Source organism: Haliotis rubra, unplaced genomic scaffold (genome assembly GCF_003918875.1).
Source record: "Haliotis rubra isolate DU_JTF1 unplaced genomic scaffold, ASM391887v1 Scf72, whole genome shotgun sequence".
In the NCBI taxonomy this organism is placed as follows: domain Eukaryota; kingdom Metazoa; phylum Mollusca; class Gastropoda; order Lepetellida; family Haliotidae; genus Haliotis; species Haliotis rubra.
Window position 1 is genome coordinate 2078950 of NW_025767435.1, and position 23565 is coordinate 2102514.

Below are 23565 nucleotides of genomic sequence, written 5' to 3' on the forward strand. Positions count from 1 at the left end.
TATGAAACTGAACCATTGATTTTGTGATGTCAATTTTTTGAGTTCATTTTATATGTTCAGTGGTAGAGCTGTAATTGTTAATTATCTGAACAATGTGCAATGAAATGAATGTGATAAAATAGGTATTTTGATGGAGTGTTATATATTCATATACATTGTTTCAGACTTGTATTATTTATACAAACTACAGTAATAAATCCGGACTACAGCCTCAACGGAGTTGTTGTTGAATCAGAGCCATCCCCGTTACAGTAGTAGTAGTAGTAGTAGTAGTAGTAGTAGTAGTTGTAGAAGTAGTGGAGGTGGCATTTGTTGTTTATCGCCGCATTATCCCAGCTACATGACGGCGGTCTGTGACTGACTGGACCAGACGATCCAGTGATTGGCATTATAAGCATTTGGGACACGATCTGAGGCGTAGCTATCATAAAAAAAGCCCGGTCTTACACATGATTGTTGCTAAAAAGGTTGGGCAGGCCCTCAATATACTATCTACATATAAAGTTTTGCAACCTATCGGGCTTACACGAAAAAACTGGCTTGCTAAGCGCCTGACGGTTTTTACATCTATGCCCTACTCTGACGCAGTATAATCGACTCGAGGCTGATCAGGCTTGTTTTATCCCCTCGGTGCTGACCTTCCACCAGTCGGATTTGGTCCACTTGGCAAATCCTATTCTGCCCGTGTGATACACAGGCGACCTGCCTGTAAGGTGTAATCATTCGCGGATTTACACCACCTGTAGAACCGCAAACGATTTTCCCCCAAACCCTTTCTGAAGCACCCTGAATATCTATACATTTTCAGTCTGACAAGCCATAAACCCTCTTCTACTGATGACAGAAATAGCAAGACAACCAGACATAAATAGCTAGCCCTTAATTTTCATTCTTAGGGACCGTTCATAATTTATGGCAAGTGTGTGTGTGTGTGATGATTTTTTATGCAGAAGCATGTACTTACAATGAGAATGACCCCCTAAAATTTACGTACAAAGTGACCCTTTCATATCATGTACAAAATTAATGACCCCTGCCCCTTCCCATAATTTGTAAGCATACTTTTTAAATATTATTATGCACAAAATTGTTGACCCCCCTCCCAGAACAAAATAAATGGGCAACCCCTTAAAAATCAACACCCCCACCCAAAACAAGCCATAAATTATGGACAGTCCCTTAAAAAGACTTATATGAAAACCTGTCACCATAATGTGTAACCTTTCCCCCCAATCCCTGACCTGTGCTATACTGTACTGGTAAGTCCGACAAACTCTATAAATTCAGTAAAGGGTTCTTCTGCCATTGCAACTCAAACATCTCCTAATTTCCAAAATCGGAGAGCGGAAGGTCGGGGTTCAATCCCCGGCCTTGTGATAGTAAAAGATATTAAATATGGTACTTGATGGTCCCTGCCTGGCGCTCAGCATTAATGGGTAAAACAAGGACTGGTCGGCTTGTGTCTGAGTGGGTATTCATGATTAACTGTGGAATGGTATCTCAGTGAGCTAGCACTATAAAACCAGCATAAGTCTGGGCTAGTACAAGCAGCCGCACATACACACATCGTAATATGAGCAAAATATTCCTAATAAGTATGACGTTAAAAATCATTCCACCTGATGCTGGGCCACTGGCTGGTGTGTTGACCTCAAGCATGCATGTAGCTCTTCTTTATTCGTAAGCTTGACAAACTATACAGTTACAATAGTAACCTTACGAAAGACCCTGATGTTGTGTAAATGCATGTAAATATCAGCTCAGTTTGTACAGAATACAGTACCAAGTCGAAGCATATGATAATTCATAGTAAACACAGAATATGTCTGGTTTCAAATATATTTATTATAAAACAATATGAATAATATTCAACAATAAAATATTCTAACAATATCTGACATCTCATTCTGTTTATATTAACAAACAAAAACTGGCAAGGTAAATAGACAAAACTCGCACACAAAGGTCCTGTTACTCTAAAGGTTTGCTACTTGAGTCCAGAGAACCCTCAAGATATTCAACCATTCACAGAAGGAAGCCTGGAATTCATACCTAATTCTCAACAGTCTTTTACAGTGCTAACCTGTGAGTTGTAAACTGAGGTTCTAGTACTATTAGACTTGCCTAACTACACAAGCAAATCTAGGCTTAAGCTAGATCAAGCCAAAATTATGAGTCTTATGGAGTCTTGTTAGTGTTAACAGCACTTTATTTCATATGGCAACTCAAACTGGATGATTTAATTCAAACAGCAATAAAGACAAGGCCACAAACATTTGTTAACTAGTATCACATTTTGATCATTAAATTTTGTAAACATGTTCTACTGGGATTCCCTAATAATTTTCCTTCATTTATTTAAAAACAAGTACCTATATTATAAATAAAGATTCAAGTATGTATAATTATTTAGAACTCTTGCCTGAAGTTCATCAGCGGCAAAGCCTGACAATCAAAATCAGAAATACATTTTCTATGGTTCTTCACATTTCTAAAGATAAAAACATGAGAACAGATAAAAACATGAGAACAGAACAAATAAAGAAAAGAAAAATAGGATAGAATTCCCCAAAATATAATTGTTTTTTTGTGGCCTAAGAGATTGCTACTAATACTTGGCCCAACTGAGATACACGCAAGCTGCTGAATCTTTAATATACATCACTTCAGAGACCATAAATGGTCTCTAATGACTTCAAGCATCAAGATAATGGGTCGACTATATTGCCCACAGGAAGTAACAGGTTATCCAGCTGAAGGAATGGTAGAAGCACACATCACTAAGTACAAATAAATCACATCCGTAATGCTACAAAAATAATATAAAAACTCTAACTACAAACCTTGATCTTCGTTCATATTTATCTACTTCTGAGCTAGTGAGAATGAAGATCTGAACTGAAAAGGGTTATCTGGAAATTTAACATCCCTGAGAGAAGGATAATATCCTCTACAACTCTCCTAATCACACTCACAAGGCAAATAATCCATCACTATACAACACAGAAATTGCTCTTCTCAAAAATATCTTGTGGTTTCTTTGAATAGAATTTCTCCATCACTATGTAGTTTAACTTTTGGTTCAAATCATATAGAGTTTCTTTAGAGCATGAAACTAATATAAACAGCTACATCTATTACAAACACACATTCAGGCTGATAACACCACACCTCTCTACTACATTTGATTTGGTTTAACAATTCTTTGTTCAGTGCTCTTCCCATCAAATGTTTATTAAATTAGCGACATTGTGTATGATGTGTCACACATCACATTTCATGAAACTGAACACATAATCACTTGAGTGACATTTTGAACTGCTTTTAGCAGAATTCAAGCTCCCAAATCATGGCAGAGGGTGGGGAAGAGGAGCTCTTAAAGGGGACTTAATTTTGGGGAAAACATATCACATGAACAGCAGACCACTAAGAACAGTCCCCCCATTAAATGACCCACCACCCTTTACACACCATCAGCAAACCAGACAATAATCAGTCCAAGCTTCGATCATCTCCATTCAGCATGAGTGATTACAAGATGTATACACCAATATATATGTATACAGTAAGAGAATGTTTTGGCAGTAAGGTAGCATTTTGTCTGAAAGCATGATGACAATCTCAGCCAGCTTTGTCCGCTGGCTACAACAATCCAGTTCCAGCTGCTCTGACTAACTGGTGTCCCTGGCATCACCAGCCTTGGCAGTTTGTCTTAAAGAATAATCCAGATGACCAGTGGAAAGGTTGCTACTGAACGCTGGTCATAAACACATCGCTATGTTTGGTCTAGCCTTTCCACAGATTTGTAATAAAAATATAAGAGATCCAAAACGAGTGCCCATAACATTACCATCTTAATCATTATATTCATTTATGACTTACTTTACCAAGCCTCTTTTTATGTTTTTGGCCTGTTGCTGAAAATGAAACAAACTTAAGGCACACTAAAGAATGACTTCACACAAAAGACATTATCTGTCGTAACATTTAAGGAGGTAGTAAGGTTTTGGCAGTAGTGCCACAGGCAAAACATCTAAATGTTCATATTAATGGTAATTCAAACATCAAGTTAGAATCATTCATCGGTGGAAGATGTGCTTCCTGCTATTGCTTCATATGTGGAAAAGTGATAACATAATTATAAACAATATCATTCGAGAGTGAGGTAGAAGCCACATCGAACAGCGCTTCAGTTAAATACACATAGATCAAGGCTTGTCAGGAGCTGCTGCTCTGTGAGTGATAAATTCTGATGACATCCTCATATACAAATATACAATAAGAAAATAAATTGATCTTGTCCACTTTAGATAAAACTGATTGATCCAGGCTGGTTTTGAGGAGTTGATATGGTTGGGTCACAGTAAGATTGGTCATTTCTGGTCAAAACTGGTTTGGTCAAGTTAAGGTGAAACTGATCTTAATGCAGGCAACAATAGGGCTGCAATGTGGTCAAGCCAGAGATAGAGTGGAGTCAGAGATCGATTTTGACAACCATCTCTTCAATAAAATAAAAAAATAGAAAAAATAGAATGGTCTGATATGGATAAGATGAACCAGGGATAAACCCAGGCAGGTCACAAGGAGGTGCTTGATCAAGCCAGAGTCTGTGGGTGGTCTGTCCTGATGACTTCCTCTTCCTCGTTGAGATGGTTGTAGAGGGGGAACTCACAGCAGCACAGACACTTGAGGAAGGTGGGAAACACTCCGTACACTGGCGGGGGAATGGTATCAAGGGGCTCGTCCGCTTCTTGTAGGTTACATAGTCTTCATTCCTGAAAGAGTATTTCATACAATCATATCCAAACCATACACCTTGTTAACACTGACACATACAAAGCATTGATGCTCATGATGTTGGTCACTGGATTATCTGGTCCAGATGGCTGATAGTATAGCTGGAATACTGCTGCATGCTGAGTTAAACAACAAACACAAACAAACATACAAAGGAACATGGTAAAATGGTAAAGTTTGACACTGTGGCCTAAAATAGAAAACAGTGTGACAACAAACCAAATGACACTAATTAATGGGGACCCTGCTGAACCCTTTTTCAATGGTGTTCATTTAAATAGTCGTGATAAAACAATGTCCTAAAACCAAAAAGTTGGTGAAAACTCACTTGCGTATAACTGATTTTCCAACAGTCCTACACTCTACTGCTCCCCACTCAAATCTGTGATCATAATCGTTCTATAGTATTTGCTGAAGGAGTCAGGATACAGCCAAGAGTAAGTGTCACACAGCATCATTGGAAGAAATATTTCAACAGCGCTAAGTAAGTTGGAGAGGGGGACCTGCCATATAGCTGGAATATTTCTGAGTGCTGTGTTAAACAACATACCAACCCTGAGCTCGGATTTAGTGCTTTGTTACTTGCACTGGTGCAATCCAATATTACAAAGTGCAACCTAGTTATTAGTCAAACTTGCACCAGGTGCAAGTCAATTTTTGAGAAAATAAATCAACAATAAATCTAACAGCTCTTGTAAACAGGGATCAGCTGTGTCTCTGTGTTGCTATGGTTTCATGGGTACATCATAGAAATATGTTTATGTGCACCGAAACCTATGACGTTTTAACACACTACATTGCAACTGTAATTTGGCTGGTGCAACTAGGTTTTTTATCTTAGGTTGCACCTGGTGCAAGTAGGTTAACATCTCTTAAATTGAGCCCTGCAACCAACCAAGTAAGTTGGGCTAACCAAGCCAAATGGATGATTCACCTGCCGAGTAGCACTAGCAGTTAAATTGTTTCGTCCCAGTAACTACAAAGAGTGAGTGAGTGAGTGATTTGGGTTTTTACGCTGCTTTTAGCAACATTCTAGCAATATCACAGCAGGGGACACCAGAAATGGGCTTCACACACTGTGCCCATGTGGGGAATTGAACCCGGGTCTTCGGCGTGACGAGCGAACGTTTTAACCACTAGGCTACCCCACAGCCCCTAACTACAAAGAGAGATCTTGTAGTATGGAAAAAATGATTAAGAGAAACTGATGGTTAACTGAGGTTTGAACTTTTATCGGAATTAATATTAAGCAATTTATGAAACTTGAAGAACTAGGGACTGTAACGAGCAAGACAAATGTCTTCACGAAAACTACGAAACTACAGGTAAATCCCTTCACCCATACGGAAAATCAAACCTACATCTTCTCTGTGAAGCACCTGTGCTTTAACCACTAGGTTACCCTGACACCCACTGTTGACCACGACACAGAAGAACACATTATGTTCACACATGGAGTGAGTGAGTGAGTGAGTATGGTTTTATGTCGGCATTAGCAATATTTCAGCAAAATTACGACAGGGGACACTAGAAATGGGCTTCACACATTGTACCAATGTGGGAAATGGAACCCGGGTTTTTTGGCACTACGAGAGAACGCTTTACCACAAGGCTACCCAACTGCTCCGCACACATGGAGAGCTACTGACAATATTAAGAGCTTGTTCCAGGTAAATCTGTATGCCTTACTTCCTGTATCGCTCGTCCGACTTCTGTTCCAGGAGAGGAATACCGCTGAGGAAGAGTAGAATGGCCATAGTGAACACAGGACTGAGGACGGCCACCCACTGACCATCGACCAGGATACTGGTACTGATGAGGAACACGCCGATCCATAGGGTGATCTCACCAAAATAGTTTGGGTGTCGTGACACTTTCCATAATCCTGGAAGGAAATTAATCATTAAACCTCATGGTATCAAACAGCACCACATCTAATCTGCTTGGAGACGGTTGATAATATAATTGTAAGCCTTTCACTCACCCACTAATACCAGTACAATGCCCAGGCACATGCTTCATTAAAAAGACAAAGACATTACAAGGAGTTGTCTCCCCTTATACATCTGCTTTAGAGGATATTTGCCTGCTCTGGTCAAACAATACAATAATTAATATTTATCAATATTAATTCATTAATAGAGCAGCTACAGATAAAAAGTCATCTTTTAGCATGTGGATAGATAAGAAACTATTATTATTTGACAAGAATGCCAAATAATTTTTCAATACATATTTTCAATCAATGGATGAATTAAGTTTGGCATAATCATGATACAATTTCATTAAAATCAGATCTTTTCCCCCTCTACCACAAAACAAAGATCTGAGGATATCCCATTACAGATCATATCAGAATGACTATTACAGAATGTTCTTTAGTTCAGTCTTCAAATTTGAATCAAGAATTTTGTAATAAGTGTAGTATTGACTCAACGTCGCCAGTTACAAACTAGTGTCATTCAGCTCAATAAAGCTGCTTTCTGACTGGCTGATGTTGACTTCCTTTAAACGGTTGATCAATGCTCGTAGAATGTTGTTCTGTAACGGTACACCTTCAGATCTAGTTTTATGGTAGCAGGACAATGACTGATCTTAATGTGATGAATCATGATAAAACTAACTCCGACATAATCGTAATGATTAACACATTGATCGAACTGGCTGACTGACCGTCACCACTGTCTAACATCAACTGGAATATTGTAGAAGTTGTTCATATGAAAATCATATTTACTTCACTGGTCACACTTTTTAAAAAAATTAACAAGTTTGGAAATAAGACTGTTCATCCATGGATTCTAGTTGCATCGTTTTCAATATTTGATGAGCCATAGCTAAATGTTAAAGTAAACAAAACAGTATGACAACATTTACCCTTATCACACCATTTTCCTTTGTTGATCGGATCATTCCTGAAACCAAATTTCTGGAAATCGGCAAAAGTTTCTGAGAAAAGCCCTATTGCAAAGAACACAATGCCAACAATATCCTGAGGTGTGAGGTAGATGCTCTTGACTGCACTGGCTGGTGCATTGATGAAGATCACAGGTAGGCTCACAGTAAACACCCACACAGCCTGCAACAATACAAACATGCCTTAGGTTCTGTAGCTCACCTCTCTCTTAATACTTAGACTACATTCTTTAAGTAATCTGGGGTAAGGTTGACAGAGTGTCTTTAGTTTTATGCTGCTTTAACAATAATCCAGCAATATCACAGTAGGGAACACCAGAAACAGTCTTCAAACATTGTACCAATGTGGGGAATCGCATGAGGGAAAGCTTTAACCACTGTGCTACCCGACTGCCTGGGTAATGTTGAAACCAAAGGATCACTTTGAGAAAGAATGCTCTGGGTATCTCCAAGCCTACCTCATACTGAAAATGGGCACAAATGCAAATAACTTGATGGAAAAAATAAAGAAATATCAATATACATAAACACTTTAACTCTTTACTATTAAGGCAACACTTACAAACTTAACAAATATAACAAAATAGTTTATAGAAATCTGTTTTTGCATATTCTCAGACAAATTCTCAAACTTAACAAATGTATCACATCAAAGGCCAATTTGTGTAACAAAACATCTTTGAGATTTGGTGATATAGTGCTTACCTGAAATACCCAAAATCCAGCAAATTTCAAACAGTTTTCTCTTTTGTCATCAAAGCGTTTGTCTTCTCCAATCTTGATGATACGATACAGCAAATATCCTGAGAGCCGAAGACCCCAAACCACTACAAACACGGTGATGATAATCTGCCGTGTACTGTACGTCTGAAACACAAAAAACAGGAGAGACATCAGCAGAGTTCTGGATTGCTGTGTCTACAGCATTAGGATGTTATTCAAATAAGAATGGAGATATGGATTAGTTGTTAGGTAATTAGTACTTGTCAAAGAAGACAACAACACGATGACAACTAGTTAGGAGACAATACTAAACAGGTAGGGATATTTTTGCTTATGATTGATTAGGAATTAAGATGAACACCTCTTTTACATAAGACCATGAAGGTCCGGGTTAGAATTGATCTTCAGTAACCCATGCTTGTCGTACGAGGCGACTAACGGGATTGGGTGGTCAGGCTCGCTGACTGGGTTGACACATGTCATTGTATCCCAATTGCATAGATTGATGTTCTAACACATTGATCAAACTGGCTGACTGAACGTCACCACTGTCTAAAATCAACTGGAATATTGTAGAAGTTGTTCATATCAAAATCATATTTACTTCACTGGTCACACTTTTAATTTTTTTTAACTATTTTGGAAATAGACCGTTTATCCATGGATTCTAGTTGCATCGTTTTCAATATTTGATGAGCCATAGCTAACTGTTAAAGTAAACAAAACAGCATGACAACATTTACCCTTATCACACCATTTTCCTTTGTTGATGGGATCATTCCTGAAACCAAATTTCTGGAAATCGGCAAAAGTTTCTGAGAAAAGTCCTATTGCAAAGAACACAATGCCAACAATATCCTGAGGGGTGAGGTAGATGCTCTTGACCGCACTGGCTGGTGCGTTGATGAATATCACAGGGAGGCTCACAGTAAACACCCACACAGCCTGCAACAATACAAACATGCCTTAGGTTCTGTAGCTCACCTCTCTCAATACTTAGACTACATTCTTTAAGTGATCTGAGGTAAGGTTGAGCGAGTGTCTTTAGTTTTACGCCGCTTTTAGAATAATCCAGCAATATCACAGTAGGGAACACCAGAAACAGTCTTCAAACATTGTACCAATGTGGGGAATCGCATGAGGGAAAGCTTTAACCACTGTGCTACCCGACTGCCTGGGTAATGTTGAAACCAAAGGATCACTTTGAGAAAGAATGCGCTGGGTATCTCAAGGCCTACCTCATACTGAAAATGGGCACAAAATGCAAATAACTTGATGGAAAAAATAAAGAAATATACATATACATAAACACTTTAACTCTTTACTAAGGCAACACTTACAAAATGAACAAATATAACAAAATAGTTTATAGAAATCTGTTTTTGCATATTCTCAGACAAATTCTCAAACTTAACAAATGTATCCCACCAAAGGCCAATTTGTGTAACAAAACATGTTTGCACAGAATTATCTTTGAGATTTAGTGATATAGTGCTTACCTGAAATACCCAAAATCCAGCAAATTTCAGACAGTTTTCTCTTTTGTCATCAAAGCGTTTGTCTTCTCCAATCTTGATGATACGATACAGCAAATATCCTGAGAGCCGAAGACCCCAAACCACTACAAACACGGTGATGATAATCTGCCGAGTACTGTACGTCTGAAACACAAAAAGCAGGAGAGACATCAGCAGAGTTCTGACAGGATTGCTGCTGTGTCTACAGCATTAGGATGTTATTCAAATAAGAATGGAGATATGGATTAGTTGTTAGGTAATTAGTACTTGTCAAAGAAGACAACAACACGATGACAACTAGTTAGGAGACAATAGTAGACAGGTAGGGATATTTTTGCTTATGACTGATTAGGAATTAAGATGAACACCTCTTTTACATAAGACCATGAAGGTCCGGGTTAGAATTGATCTTCAGTAACCCATGCTTGTCGTACGAGGCGACTAACGGGATTGGGTGGTCAGGCTCGCTGACTGGGTTGACACATGTCATTGTATCCCAATTGCATAGATTGATGTTCATAGTGTTGATCCCTGGATTGTCTGGCCCAGACTCGATTATTTACAGACTGCCACCATATAGCTGGAATATTGCCGAGTGCAGAGTAAAACTAAACTCACTCACTCTTTTTACATAAGAATAACTGTAATACTGGTACTGTAGGGATCTTTTGTCAGAAGCATCGCAAAACCATAGTCACTCACTTTCTTCCTGTACTGTGCTTAAAATACAAATAGTTTTAACCCTTGCTGAACCAAACATTAACAGTATTGCAGTTAACATGTACTTAGTGGTGGATGCACCGGGGGATAGGTATCACGATCACTGATTATATCTGACATGAATTTATGTCATTATTAATTCTAATTCAGCTTAGTATGTAACACGACTTCTGATTGGTCAGTGCTATACATTTCTGACCGTATTATCATTTGCAGCGGGCAGCTCATTTCTAATAACTAGAGGGCGGTTTCATGATAATTCCGTCCATTTTAGCTATAACACTATAATTTATTCATCATTGTCAGATTTAGTCAGTGTGCACATAATAAATGTGTTGAAGTTTGAAAAGGAACTACTATTTCTGGCGATGGTGTAAGTTCAAGGAGTGATATGATTAACCTTGACCTAGAGGAACTTTGACCTGGGTCCCGTTCCTCAAAGCGATCGTAACCCTAAGACGATCGTAACTCCCATACTTTAACATAGACTTACGATAGTCGTAGTGCTACAATCGCATTGAGGAACGGGGCCCTGGTTTAATTAATGAATTTTTTTCACGATAAAACAACATAAAATGAGTTGAATTAGAACTCCGCTTACGTGTCGCCGATATAACTAAATTTGCGGCTATATAACCACCGGTATACGTCCCCAATTCGTCAAACACAGTACAGTTATCCCCTAATTATTATAAGCTTAATATCATCACGCATAACTGAAATTATATTTCCTTTCACAAATACAAGACACTGACAGTACAAAATGACGTCTGACAACATTACATTGGTTAAACATGTCATCACAGAGAAACAAACCTTGTAATGAGTCATATCTTTATCACTCAAGACGTTAGGTCACACAAAATATGAAACTACCAAATATGAGAGACAGTAGTCGCATGTTTTGTGGGACCTAATGTCTTGAACTAAAATGTGACTCATTACAACTATGATTTGGGTCATTTTGGATGAAAACTGTGTTAAATACGTAAGATTCCTTGGTCGCCATGATCATGTCTACCTCCCTTATCTAACACTGTTCTAAAATCTCTCTTCAACTCCTTCATGTCCAGCTCAAGGTATCCTAATCTCTATGACCAAGCATTTTATCAAATACTGTCTCGAATATTATGCATAACTTCGAAGTACCTGTCGGTCCCGACCATTCCCTGTTATAGTTGTCATCATTTGAATACGGTTACACGAATTCTGACAAAAATACACCACGATGAGTCGGTGAAGAAAAGTTGGTCCCATAAGATTCAAACAACAGCAATCTTGTATACATAAGCCGAAGTCAGTCAATGAGAAGTTGATTGGTGTAGCAAACTGATCCAATTAACAAACCAGCGTGGCTCACACCTTTCCGCCTTTGTCGGGTGAGTTCAAAAGGCAGATTAGTGATCTTACGGAAATCACTGTCTGTGCTAATCAGCCTGGAACTGATAAGGTGCCCCTATTAGTGATATGGAAATCATTGGATAAACAAATGCTTAGGCGGAGGAATTAGGACTGGATCATCTTTTTTTTCTACCCTCATAGACATACCTATGTCTCGAATACATCGATAAGTCAAATTTATCACTTGGTCCCCAGAGATTCGACTCATCGAGAGTTGACTGTAGTATTCTTCGCACATTAAAACAGTTTATTTTTGGTCATGGCAACTTGTTCTGTGTTTTGCTCAACATACCTCAGCAAGAAAAAATGTCAGAACAGCCAAAACTACAAAGTTCGTGCCACCAGCAAAGTCTGTCACTTTGTCAAATTTACATGTACATGCGATGAGGAAGAAGCTGAACTGCATAGCAACGGTAACTATGGCACATATTGCCAGGTTGTTTTCGTCCAATATCCACATTCTCTAAGAACCTGATGAATTCTGGAAAAATTAAAAAGGTTTTCATTAAAACGATGTATACAAACTCTAGTGATACATTCAGAAAGTTAAAATACTTCTTCTGTTGTTCATTGTTTCATTTTGACTGTTTTCCATTGTTTGTTTGCACGAACTGTATGTGCAATAAATACTAAAGCTACAGAATATCAAATCTGAAACTGGTAAAAGATTATCAACTAATGATAACGCAGTCAACCTGCAGTAAGCTTCAAAATCAGGGCTAATATACATGCCCCATCCACCAAGATTACACTCCCCAACTGAAAAACATCAGCACAGCATACACAGTCCACACCATTAAACTCTCAAGCAATCTTCAAAAAAGATTTCTGTTATATAACAATGAAAATTGCCTCAGTAGCTATATCAGTCAATTCATTATATTTTCACCTGATTATCCTTGTGGTTGTATATCCTACCACATAAATCTGAAGGTTTAATTAAATAATGAAATCATTGGCCACCAAACAACTGTCTCTCTATGCATGAATACATAACAGTATGATAGTAACAATGTTATTTATTTGAACCACACTCTTAGATTTCTGTGCTTTGGTTGGTTGTTTGGTTGTTTAACGCCGTACTCAGCAATATAACAGCTATATGATGACAGTCTGTAAATAATCGAGGATGGACCAGATAATCCAGTGATCAATGCAACTGGGATACGACGACAAGTTTCAACCAAGTCAGTGAGTCTGACCACATGATCCCGTTAGTCACCTCTTATGACAAGTTTGGATTAATGAAGATGAATTCTAACCCGGATCTACACGGGTCTGAGATTTCTGTGCTATGATTTTCTTACACTGTATTGATCTTTTCAAAGAGACAAAACAACAAAATACAAGAAATAATGAAGTCCCTGTTTCACGAGAATAATCCAGGTGTTAATAATAACATACTTACCTGTCAGAAGTCAGGTACACTCCACTAATGTGATAACACTTTTATAAATCCTCTTATATATGGAATCTGCTTACGTAACTGGTACATATAGAGGCCTCACTCACATGACAAACTTAGGTAAGCTCTCTTCTGTTGAAAGTAGGTCAAGCACATGGGTACACCTGCACTCAGATTTGGCTCAACAGCTCGTTACATATTGGGCCATTCATAACGTCAGTTTAATAATGTGACTCAGAAGCATATGACTTTGAAATAATACCATTTCCGCACTGGTGAGCACTAACCTGACACTGACCTCAAGGCCCACAATTAAAACATATAAAAACTTATATGATATACTGTCACATACGGCATAGGAATTATACAAATTAAGTCACTCATTAAAACCATACACAACAAATTATATTTGTCTGTTTTTTAATGAAGTGAAATTTGTTTACTTCAGATTTAGTGAAACAAAGATTGTTTTGAATCCATACACCCCTTCTATTTTTGCTGTATACATAAGAAAATATATGAAAGTTCTGTACATTTTCGGTCAAAGTAGGGGCCGAGTGCTTATAAACTTACTTACAGTTAGAGACTGGTGTAGAAGCCTAGTCAGGCCTGCTGACTTAAAACAGGGTGGGAAATACTAGGACCCCTACACCCACTTGTACAAATCTCACTATGTCAGTCTGACATTTATTGGTCAGTACTAAAATTTATATCCCTGTGAACCCATTAAAACCCAAACAGTCAATACAACAGGACCAAGCCAACAGCCAAATTAAATTGGTCAATAAAATATGTTTAGTTGTAAACACATACAAACGCATGTACGTGCGGCATGTCTGCATGCAGGCGCATATAATTACAAGCGAGTCAGGTAATTTCGTGCGTCCGGTAATTCAGCGCAGCTGCAACAGCGTACTTCTGTATCGAAGGTAAACATCGTCTGCTACCACATTTACGCTTAAAATCGAGACATTTCTACAAGGGACTGGCTTTTAATCACTAAATTAAGGTAAGTAAATAACAGTAATTGACAGATAAATTGACAGTTTTATGAAAATTCGTTTTCTTCAGACTTTTAAATCTTTTTCTATATTATTCATATTTGGATTTAATATGAAACACTCTTCCTTACGTTGATGAAGTGATTTTTTAAAATAATCTGGCCCTAATATCAGTTAATGAAATAAGCCAAAAACTCAGCTATACATCAGGGCTGGTAACTTCAAATTGTTACCAGTCCAAAATGGATTTAACCAGACCAAACACCCAAGATATAGTGAATTTACTCAAATTTACGATTATTTTACCAGACCATCGGGCTGGCTAACTGTAAATTTAGACTGTCCGTCAGAAATCTTGCCCATCTCGGGCGGTCGGACGGGACTTATTTCATACACTGCTAATATGCTTCCATACTTCGGATCTCCAGCTGGATGTTATGCGCATTAATTGCTGCGCAGAATTACCGGACAGCAAGCGATGTCGTCAGAACGCCGGTAGTATGGCATAATGTAGCCGAGAGCCAGGCATAATGTAACATTAGACTCTTAGATCTATAGTCGTCAATAAAACTTATATTTCATAGTACATATGATGCATACCTACATGTTTAGTCACGTAAACCACAACAAAAAAGATACGTTAGTTGCCGTGTTGAGATCGATGTGCTTAGGTGCGGAATTACCGAACGACATTGTAATAAATAAAGACAAATATTTGACAATTTGTACGGGTTTGCCCGTGTTGTATCAGATCGCGATACATTAACACTTCCTGACGTTGTCTTTATTGTTATAAAAAAACATTCCGTAAGTGCCCTCATAATTTTTTCCATCTCACTGACAGAAAGTGTTAGGGATGACTGAAGTGACAGCCTGCAGACCGCACGTTTCCAAGCACGTGATTCATAAATGCCCGTTATTTCACACGATCATCGATCAGTACAGCGGTGTTAGGAACATACTGCGCGAATCGCACGTCATTTGAACGAACAAAATATATAATGCTTGGAAATCCACGACTTGGGTATAACTTCAAAATTTTCATCAAAAATGAATGCATACCTCCAAAATGATTGAGAACGTCTATGCCTTGACAGTTGTTGACATGCTTACATAAATGGGCGGGGAGTATTTTCATCCGGGGCTTTCATTTTGAACTCTAGACACTGTCCTCCAATCTATAATGTAATATAAAATGGAGTCACATTAACCCTGTAAAGAGATTGGTGCATTGTTTAAAAATAACCGCATTTCTAATGCGCCTGACAGGAAGTAGGGAAAGCACATGTTCACGACCCCAGACCTGTTTACAACGGAAGTTAAAGCAACAAGAAACGACAAAACGCTACCCGTTGTTCAGTTATATTCACCATTGCCAGTATTAATGATGCTAACGATTAATCAGAAGTACTTTGCTTCGCAGGTAAACTATTGTCGTTAACCTTAGTACGCCGTCGCTGTCGTGACTGTGGTTTCAAATGCACGTGTGGGAACCACTACCCGAAATCAAAATCAAACACCGACGTACCCGTGAAGATCCGGGGTAGAATAGGTCTTCAGCAACCCATGCTTGCCACAAAAGGCGACTATGCTTGTCGTAAGAGGCGACTAACGGGATCGGGTTGACACATGTCATCGTATCCCAATTGCGTAGATCGATGCTCATGCTGTTGATCACTGGATTGTCTGTTCCAGGCTCGATTATTTACAGACTGCCGCCATATAGCTGGAATATTGCTGAGTGCGGCGTAAAACTAAACTCACTCACTCATTCAAACTCCGACGCTGGCTGTTGTTGACTTATTCGTGGATTGTTGCTTGTTCGTTTATTGATACGATGTTTTAGGACATGTTTTATTTTTAAACATGAGCATGATAATAACTCTACATGCGTAACTTCTTTAAGTGGCATTTTATCAATTTATCCCAGCGTATGTACTCTCACAAAAGATCACAGTACCAATTAAAGTTAATTGTTTATTCATAACCATCTGTCTTTTAAAAGTAGCATACAACTACAAAGATGGAAGGCGTTTCCTATTCTCGTGGTACTTACAGATATCGGCTGAAAAATTAACACAAACAATTCTTATCCTATGAATGCTTGTTTTTAAATGAAGGGCCTTCTCCTCTAACATCTACATCTATCAGCTGCTAGATCCATCAGGTGAATTACCACTCATGACCCCCGGTGATAAACAATGCCATCCGCCATTGACGAAACCAATCTTCTCCCATTCTCGCGGTATTACCAGGAATTAACGTTGTTGAGTGTATATAAGAGCAATCCTGCCGGAAAGGGCGGGAAAAAGTAATGATATGTCCAAGTTGGTATAAACTCCCCAATATTCGTGACACTGCAAGATTTTGATCACTCACAGACTTGGTCCACTTCCTAGTTACCAGTCGGTGATGTAAACAACCGGTAAGGGTCGTGCATCAGCGATTTCAGCAGAAAACATGTTTACACCGCGAGAATAGGAAACACGCAAGAATAGGAGACGGACCTATACTCTGTACAACAGTGGTACGTGTCTTGATTGTATTTGCTTGCCCTGTCACATTGAGTAGCCTTAGATTTATAACTTTCACGTGATATCAACTGTTGTGTGATGTAACATGATTTTGCTGACTGTCTTATGATTAATGACATGTGGTGAGATATTTGAGTATTAATTAAAATAAGACATATCTGTGCAATTATTGCAAAACGCATAGTCTAGAAAAGCACATACAAATGCCATCTTAATATTTAATGATTGTTCTTATTGGAGGACAGTTAAGATATTTACTCCTTGACCCATGTCCACGTGTCTATTTCCAGGATGCCTGACCTTGCATCTCTGAGATCAGTGCTTCCCACGACACCAGATGAGCTGCTTGTTACAATAACCAGTCCTGCCATTCTGGGAGAAGACTATGTTGACCTACTGAAGAAGACATGTGATTGTTTGTATGGGCCAGATGGTGCTAGTGTCCTGCAGCCCTGTGAGGTGTTGTTGGACATGGCCTGGGAGAAGCTGAACACCGGTTATTGGAAGGATGTGGACGTCAACTGGAGGTATGCCTACACTGTCATCTCACTGATGAAGGTGTACTGTCAGTGTTGGCTGCTAAATGAACAAAAAGGAGATGTTTCATTGGCCGATATCATGAGGTCATGTGACCTGGGTTTGTTGATGGGTGCCCCTATGCTGGATAACATCCTGGCGTATGTCTTCCCTGATTCAAACCATCTTCAACCCTCCAGGGAAACAACAGTGTGTAGATACAGTGCCTGAACATAAGAGGATGAAAGTTGCAGATGTGAGGATCGACAAAGATAAATCTGTAGCTCAATGTTCCCGTCCATCCTTACAAAAGTTTAAAGAAAGTTACATGGACAAACAGCAAGCTGTGATTGTTACTGATGCAATGGATTTCTGGCCATGTTTGAGTTTCAGAAAGTGGGATCTGGACTACATAAAACAGAAAGCTGGATACAGAACTGTTCCTATTGAGCTAGGGTCTAAGTACACAGAGGAGACTTGGTCACAGAGTTTAATGACAATAACAGAGTTCATTGAGCGCTATATCGAGAACCCTACACAGGAGACCAAGGGCTATCTAGCCCAGCATCAACTCTTTGATCAGATTCCTGAATTGCAGAAGGACATCAGTGTTCCAACCTACTGCTGTTTGGGGGACAAGGAAGATGTTGATACCAATGCATGGTTTGGGCCTGCAGGTACTGTGTCACCTTTGCACTATGACCCAAAGCATAACTTTCTGGCTCAAGTAGTGGGGTACAAGTACATACGACTGTACTCGGACCAGGTGACAGATCAGCTGTATCCTCACCCAGACAGACTCCTGGTGAACACATCCCAGGTAGATTTAGAGGAGCCAGATCATGTCAAGTTTCCACTGTTTGCCAAGGCTCCGTACGTGGAGTGTGTGTTGCGGCCGGGGGGAAATGTTGTACATTCCTCCAAAACATTGGCATTTTGTCAAGTCACTGTCTGTCAGCTTCTCGGTTAGTTTCTGGTGGGAGTGAATGAGTGAGTGACTTTACTTTTACACCGCTTTTAGCAATATTCTGGCAACATCACGGCAGGGAAACCAGAAATAGGCTACACACATTGTGCCCATGTGGGGAATCGAACCTGGGTCTTTGGCGTGACAAGCGAACGCCTTAACCAGTGGGTTACCCGCTGCCCCGTTTCTGGTGGGAATAAACATTAACAGTAGAGGGCATAATGTGTACGCAAAACTGTCCCTCGTTACGCATACAAGTGTCTACCTGAGAGGGTATTAGGTAACAATAAAATTTGTTCACAGATTTATATTAAAATTTAAAGTTCAATTTTTTGTTTTCACTTGGTAATATCCCCGGTATATGATGCCAGGGATAGAAATACTTTTTTTTCTAAGTGTGCCCAAGGGCACCAGACAAATATTTTAGGTGTGCCTTTCAGAAATTGAGTATGCCTACATGTTTTTAGAATAAATGACAATGATGATGATCATTTGAAATTTATTGTTAAATAAAGAAATGGGTTTATGAGCATTCAAATATGTATGGTATTATTTAATTTGGAAAAAAATAATTGTTTTGGGGATTAAATGACTAAATGTGAGTTATGTCTCTGAAAAATCAGGCGTGTCAAAAGGGCACAGAGAACATTTTTTAGCCGTGCCATTTCAATAATTACCGTGCCATGGCACACTAACATATGGGGTATTTCGAACCCTGGATGCGAGTAACTAAATAATCAGATCTGTATCAGTGATTGACTTCATGATGCTTGATGTATGTGGTTTGGATTTCACTGACACCCATGTGAGCATACCTGGTCACCTGATCCAGTTTCTTGTCTCTTACAACAAGCATGGAGACCGCCTCCGGGTCGTAGTGGTTAGAACGTCTGCCTGGATAGCGGAAGGTGGCGGGTTTGATCCCTGGCCGTGTCATTACAAAAGGCGTTGAAATATGGTACATGTTGGCCCCTGCCTGGCGCTCGGCATTAATGGGTACAACAAGGACTGGTCGGCTCGGAGTCAGTATAATGTGTCTCAGTGGGGCATTCATGCTTTACTGCGGCATGGTATCTCAGTGAGCTAGCACTATAAAACCAGCTTAAGACTGGGCTCGTACAAGCAGCCACACATACACACGCACGTCGTCATATGAGTGAAATATTCTTAACTACGACGTTACACCCCATTTCACCTCACCTCACTACAACAAACGTGGGTTGCTGGAGACCAATTATACCCATCATGTGGTCCAACAAAAGAACTATAGAATCAACAATATCCATGATGGATTTATTGCAACAAACCAACTTTGACATATATGAGCCTTGTTAAAATATATTTCTTGGTTTAAAGGGCCTGATACCTTTAGATTTACCCACATCCCAGATATTGTTTGAGTGTCTTAACAGTGAAACAAAAGAATGTTCCAAATCTCTTATCATTCACGCCTTTCCCAGTGAGAATTCCAAACGAACCAGGGCTGTATCAAGACATGCACAGTGACCAACATTTGGCCCCATGTCTGAAACAAATGTCAGTAAAAATTCAGAAATAGGAATGAAAAATTCCTCAATTATGTTTATATGGTCATATGTCATAGTATTGTTGTAGCTTGGTGATAACATGTTTACCACTGATAACAGGACTAGTGGTGAGAGCGAGTCTTCCAGGCTTAGTTTTACATTTTATATTATCGCCACAAAAAGGTGCAAAGTTGCTGATGGGGTGTTAAGCAGTATTCACTCACTCGCACATCTACATTATTGCATTGAATGCAGGGTAAAATAGCCACTAAAATTTCCAACATAATCACAACATAATAAATTCTCTTTTTACCAAATTTGCCTGACATGTTCAGATCGGACACGTTTGGAATCATAGATAAATCCCTGGTGGGAAGCCCTTGTCTCGGGTCCAGGTCTTTACATTTAGTCCCTGGTAGCATTCTCCAAAATACATGAAATATTACCATACATCCACTCAGTAATGATGTAATTTGGAACATGATGTGTATACAATCCTACCCAAGACACTCTCGTACATGGACATGAGGGAGTGAGTAAGGATGATGGATGGATTGGAGGGAGTCTGTGAAGAGGTTGTAGGAGGGTCGGAGGAAGTCTGTGAAGAGGTTGTAGGAGGGTCGGAGGAAGTCTGTGAAGAGGTTGTAGGAGGGTTGGAGGGAGTCTGTGAAAAGGAGGTATGAGGGTTGGAAGGAGTCTGTGAAGAGGTTGTAGGAGGGTTGGAGGGAGTCTGTGAAGAGGTTGTAGGAAAAAAAGTCATAGATTGGGTAGGAAAATAAGAATCACAGAAAATATGAGAGGGGAGAAAGAGAGACATAAAACACTTTTGGAGAGTCGTGAAAAATGGGGGATAATGTGTGTTTTTTATTTTGTCTTTTCAGGGCCATGGCAAAGGGTCAGGGAGGGTGTAACAAAATTCTGACAAGCATTTGTGGAGGTCATAGAACATTTTGAAAGGCATTAGGGGAGGGTCATACAAAACTATGACGGGCATTAGAGGAGGGTCATACAAAACTATGACAAGCATTAGAGGAGGGTCATACAAAACTATGACAGACATTAGGGGAGGGTCATACAATACTATGACAGGTATTAGGGGAGGGTCATACAAAACTATGACAGGCAATAGGGGAGGGTCATACAAAACTATGACAGGTATTAGGGGAGGGTCATACAAAACTATGACATGTATTAGGGGAGGGTCATACAAAACTATGACAGGCAATAGGGGAGGGTCATACAAAACTATGACAGGTATTAGGGGAGGGTCATACAAAACTATGACAGGTATCGGGAGGGTCATACAAAACTATGACAGGCAAAAGGGGAGGGTCATACAAAACTATGAGAGACAATAGGGGAGGGTCATACAAAACTGTAAGAGGCAATAGGGGAGGGTCATACAAAACTATGACAGGTATGGGGAGGGTCATACAAAACTATGACAGGTATCGGGAGGGTCATACAAAACTATGACAGACAATATGGGAGAGTCATACAAAACTTAGACATTAGGGAAGGGTGATACAAAACTATGACAGGGGAGGGTCATACAAAACTATAGGGAAGGGTCATACCAAACTATGAGAGACAATATGGGAGGGTCATACAATACTATAAGAGACAATATGGGAGGGTCATACAAAACTATGACAGGTATTAGGGAGGGTCATACAAAACTATGACAGGCAATAGGGGAGGGTCATACAATACTATGACAGGTATTAGGGAGGGTCATTCCAAACTATGAGAGACAATATGGGAGGGTCATACAAAATTATGAGAGACAATATGGGAGGGTCATACAAAACTATGACAGATATTAGGGAAGGGTGATACAAAACTATGACATGTATCGGGAGGGTTATACCAAACTATGAGAGACAATATGGGAGGGTCATACCAAACTATGAGAGACAATATGGGAGGGTCATACAAAACTATGACAGGTATTAGGGAGGGTCATACAATACTATGACATGTATTAGGGAGGGTCATTCCAAACTATGAGAGACAATATCAGAGGGTCATACAAAACTATGACAGGTATAAGGGAAGGGTCATTCCAAACTATGACAGGTATGGGGAGGGTCATACAAAACTATGACATGTATTAGGGAGGGTCATACAAAACTATGAGAGACAATAGGGCAGGGTCACACAAACTATGACAGGCAATAGGGAAGGGTCATACAAAACTATGACAGGTATGAGGGAGGGTCATACAAACCTATGACAGGCAATAGGGGAGGGTCATACAAAACTATGACAGGCAATAGGGGAGGGTCATACAAAACTATGACAGGTATGGGGAGGGTCATACAAAACTATGACAGGTATGGGGAGGGTCATACAACACTATGACATGTATTAGGGAGGGTCATACAAAACTATGACATGTATTAGGGAAAGTCATACAAAACTATGACAGGCAATAAGGGAGGGTCATACAAAACTATGATAGGTATTAGGGGAGAGTCATACAAAACTGAGAGACAATAGGGCAGGGTCACACAAACTATGACAGGCAATAGGGAAGGGTCATACAAAACTATGATAGGTATTAGGGGAGTGTCATACAAAACTATGACTGGCAAAAGGGGAGGGTCATACAAACCTATGACAGACATTAGGGAAGGGTCATACAAAGGTATGACAGACATTAGGGGAGGGTCATACAAAACTATTACAGGCAAAAGGGGAAGGTCATACAAACCTATGACAGACATTAGGGAAGGGTCATACAAAACTATGACAGGCATTAGGGAAGGGTCATTCAAAAGTATGACAGACATTAGGGGAGGGTCATACAAAACTATTACAGGCAAAAGGGGAGGGTCATACAAACCTATGACAGGCATTAGGGGAGGGTCATACAAAAGTATGACAGGCGTCAGGGGAAGGTCATACCAAACTATGAAAAGGATTAGAGAGAAGAGGTTCATTTTTAGTAAAATAGGGCACCAAACAGCACGGACTATGATACCTGTCTACAAAATGACCGGTCCCTCATACAAGAGAAACCTTAGAACCAGACCAGGAAGTGGACTGGTATTGTCACCAGTGTGCGTGAGGTCGTCAGACTCTTGTTTTCCATTGCCAGATAGATCGGTAACTTAATTACTCCATCCAAGCTGAATGAGTTTGAAATTGGTTTTGTGGGAATTTATGTATATTGTTTCAGGATGTACCTCGCGACATTCAAGATATATGACAGTTTGTGGATCTTGGCAAAGGTAGCAACGTCTGGCTCGGTCGGTGATGTCGAGGCGGTGGGGTAGCCTAGTGGTTAAAGAGTTCGCTCGTCACGCCGAACACCCGGGTTTGATTTCCCACAGGAGTACAGTGTATGGGTATGATCACGCATGCGTACCGTCACTGGTTTGCCTGAGCGAGATTCGATAACTTACAGGCAGTCGTGATATAGATTGAACAACCCTTATGCGGCGCCATTCACTCATTCACTTTACTTCACAGAGCTCTTGTGAAGGTCTGGGTTAGAATTGGTCTTCAGTAACCCATGCTTGTCGTAAGAGGCGACT

At 39.7% G+C, this 23565-nt stretch overlaps 2 protein-coding genes across 2 annotated transcripts; one reads left to right on the forward strand and one right to left on the reverse strand.

Annotated features, from left to right (window-relative positions):
* Positions 1–3857: 3857 nt before the first annotated feature.
* Positions 3858–15623, reverse strand: LOC124259391. Its single transcript, XM_046693521.1, is given in 7 exon segments — positions 3858–4729; positions 4732–4775; positions 6487–6682; positions 9180–9381; positions 9936–10097; positions 12367–12555; positions 15543–15623. Coding segments are annotated over 6 exon segments (906 nt in total). The 5' UTR covers positions 12535–12555; positions 15543–15623; the 3' UTR covers positions 3858–4595.
* A 1460-nt stretch (positions 15624–17083) lies between these two features.
* LOC124259390 (lysine-specific demethylase 8-like) lies at positions 17084–18825 on the forward strand. The gene is given in 4 exon segments (XM_046693520.1): positions 17084–17136; positions 17305–17688; positions 17690–18428; positions 18430–18825. Coding segments are annotated over 4 exon segments (1227 nt in total). The 5' UTR covers positions 17084–17119; the 3' UTR covers positions 18517–18825.
* Positions 18826–23565: the final 4740 nt, after the last annotated feature.